Genomic DNA, 2,006 nt, shown 5'->3' with positions numbered 1-2,006 from the left:
CTCGGAGGACCGTAGCTCGAGCTAGGAGCACCGTTACCATTTCCATTGCCGTTACTGTTGCCATTTCCATTTGTCGGTAAACCATAAGTCGAGATGGGCGCACCGTTTCCATTTCCACCGTTACCATTTCCGTTCGGTTTTCCATTGCCGTTTGCGGGTGGTAAATAAGAATTGGAAGGCCCACCGCCGTTGCTCAGGGGTGGCCCTCCGCTATAACCATTGCCATCACCATTGCCGCCGGGCCCGATGGGTGTGCCCGGTTGGAAACCAGGTGGTCCGTAAGAACCATCTGATTGTCAAAAGTAAAAAGTCAATTGAATTAAAAGCATCTCCCAAACAAAAAATTAACAATATACAATAACATTTGAAATGATCGATGAATTGCTAGAGGCTTGTTCGGTCACCTAAACTAAAAAAGCATGCTGTACTTACTCGGCGGAAGATATTGTGGGGGAGGTTCGCAAAGGACGAAACTCAGACAGACGATGACCAAGAAACACTGTGTCATTGATTCGTTAATATCTAATTACCAATTATAATTTTAATTACTTTACCTTAAACATTTTTGATAATGATATTTTCTTCTCAACTGGAAAATGGAACCCTTCGAGTCAACTGTTTGTTTGTTGCTGATTGGTATGGTTGGAGCGGTTGTGTTTGAATGAAGTGGCTTTGATCCCCTTGCCACTTTTATACTAGCCGCGATCGTGATTCAATATCATGTATTTAGTACATACGGCACCAGTAAGTTTTTTTCTTTTCTTTTCTTCGTCGTCGTCTTCTTTTTATTTGCCTCTCTTCGGTGTCCCCATCTTCTCGCTCCACGCAAGAGAGGATCCTCTCTGTCATCTCTGATTTTCAATCGGGGGACTCGAGTATCGCACATCGCGTACCCAATTCCCAGAGGGTACGCCGAACCGTCTAAACTAGATTCCTCTCAGTTTGCGAACGCGATAATTTATCGTCATCGGCAGCCCGAGGTGGTTGGGAATCGAAGATGTGGCGAAAATATTCAGTTTATGGAAAACGCACGCACCGATAATTTCTCAATATTGACGACAATCACGTAATTGCGCGCATCAGAAGCAGACCATTTTCAAACGGAGAGCAAGGTCTCCTCACCCAGCTCATCGTTGCACAAAAAATTCTAATTCCATTTTTAAATATTTCTTCTTCTTCAGAAGTCCACGCATTGCGAAACTCCACATCTCGCTATATTAGTTTCATTACCATTGGGACTCATTTATTCTAGATCAATTACATCTATCCACTTCTTTTCCAAGGAACTTACAATGGAACACTTCTTTTTAATGATGAAAACTCTTACGAAACAACGTGTCTTCTTTATATTTTAATTCATTACCATTTTTAGATTCATATATAATAAATTAGAGTTAAAAAGATAAATTATCAATGGAAAAATAACACAATCTTGATTCTCATTTAAATTAATAAGCAGCAACCTAATACGAAATCTATATAAAACGATATTCCAATATATATTTTCGTTCATAACTGTAATAAAATAATTAATTCCTGTCATCTACTATGTTGCATTCAATATAACGCCACATTTGTAGTAATTGATGCACGTAAATAAAATTTAAGTGGTAATTGAGTTATTTCATATTTAGTTTTACAGATGGACATTTTATTGCGTGATAGTATATTTACATTAGGAGAAGATAAAAACTAATTTTGCAATAATGTATAATAATAATGAAAAAAGCAATAAACAGTCAAGACAAAAAATCACAGCTATAACAAACAGCACATAAATTCTAAATTAGTCAATTAATTGTATATAATTATATGTATTTTATAAGGCAGATAATTATTTTTTTATTATGCAGTAAATATTTTCTAACAACTCATATAATCCTTTCCAAATAATAATATGTAAAGTATTTAAAAATTGAGACATCATTAACTCATTGCATATAAAATTATTAATATTACTTATATAATAATAACATTTATTGCAACAAATTACCATTAATACAAAC

General features: G+C 35.6%; 1 protein-coding gene across 1 annotated transcript in view; it reads right to left on the bottom strand.

Moving 5' to 3' along the window:
• LOC108568318 (pro-resilin-like) overlaps positions 1-508 on the bottom strand; it is a 2,373-nt gene extending 1,865 nt beyond the window's left edge. Inside the window, exons 1-2 of the mRNA XM_017929324.1 lie at positions 433-508; positions 38-289 (exon numbers count right to left, since the gene is read on the bottom strand). Of these exons, the coding sequence (XP_017784813.1) occupies positions 38-289; positions 433-508 (328 nt within the window). The remainder of the gene's footprint in view (positions 1-37; positions 290-432) is intronic.
• Positions 509-2,006: the final 1,498 nt, after the last annotated feature.

The sequence above is a fragment of the Nicrophorus vespilloides genome, unplaced genomic scaffold (assembly GCF_001412225.1).
Source record: "Nicrophorus vespilloides isolate i.1.1-1 unplaced genomic scaffold, Nicve_v1.0, whole genome shotgun sequence".
Classification (NCBI taxonomy): domain Eukaryota; kingdom Metazoa; phylum Arthropoda; class Insecta; order Coleoptera; family Silphidae; genus Nicrophorus; species Nicrophorus vespilloides.
This window is presented reverse-complemented; position numbering and strand designations above follow the sequence as displayed.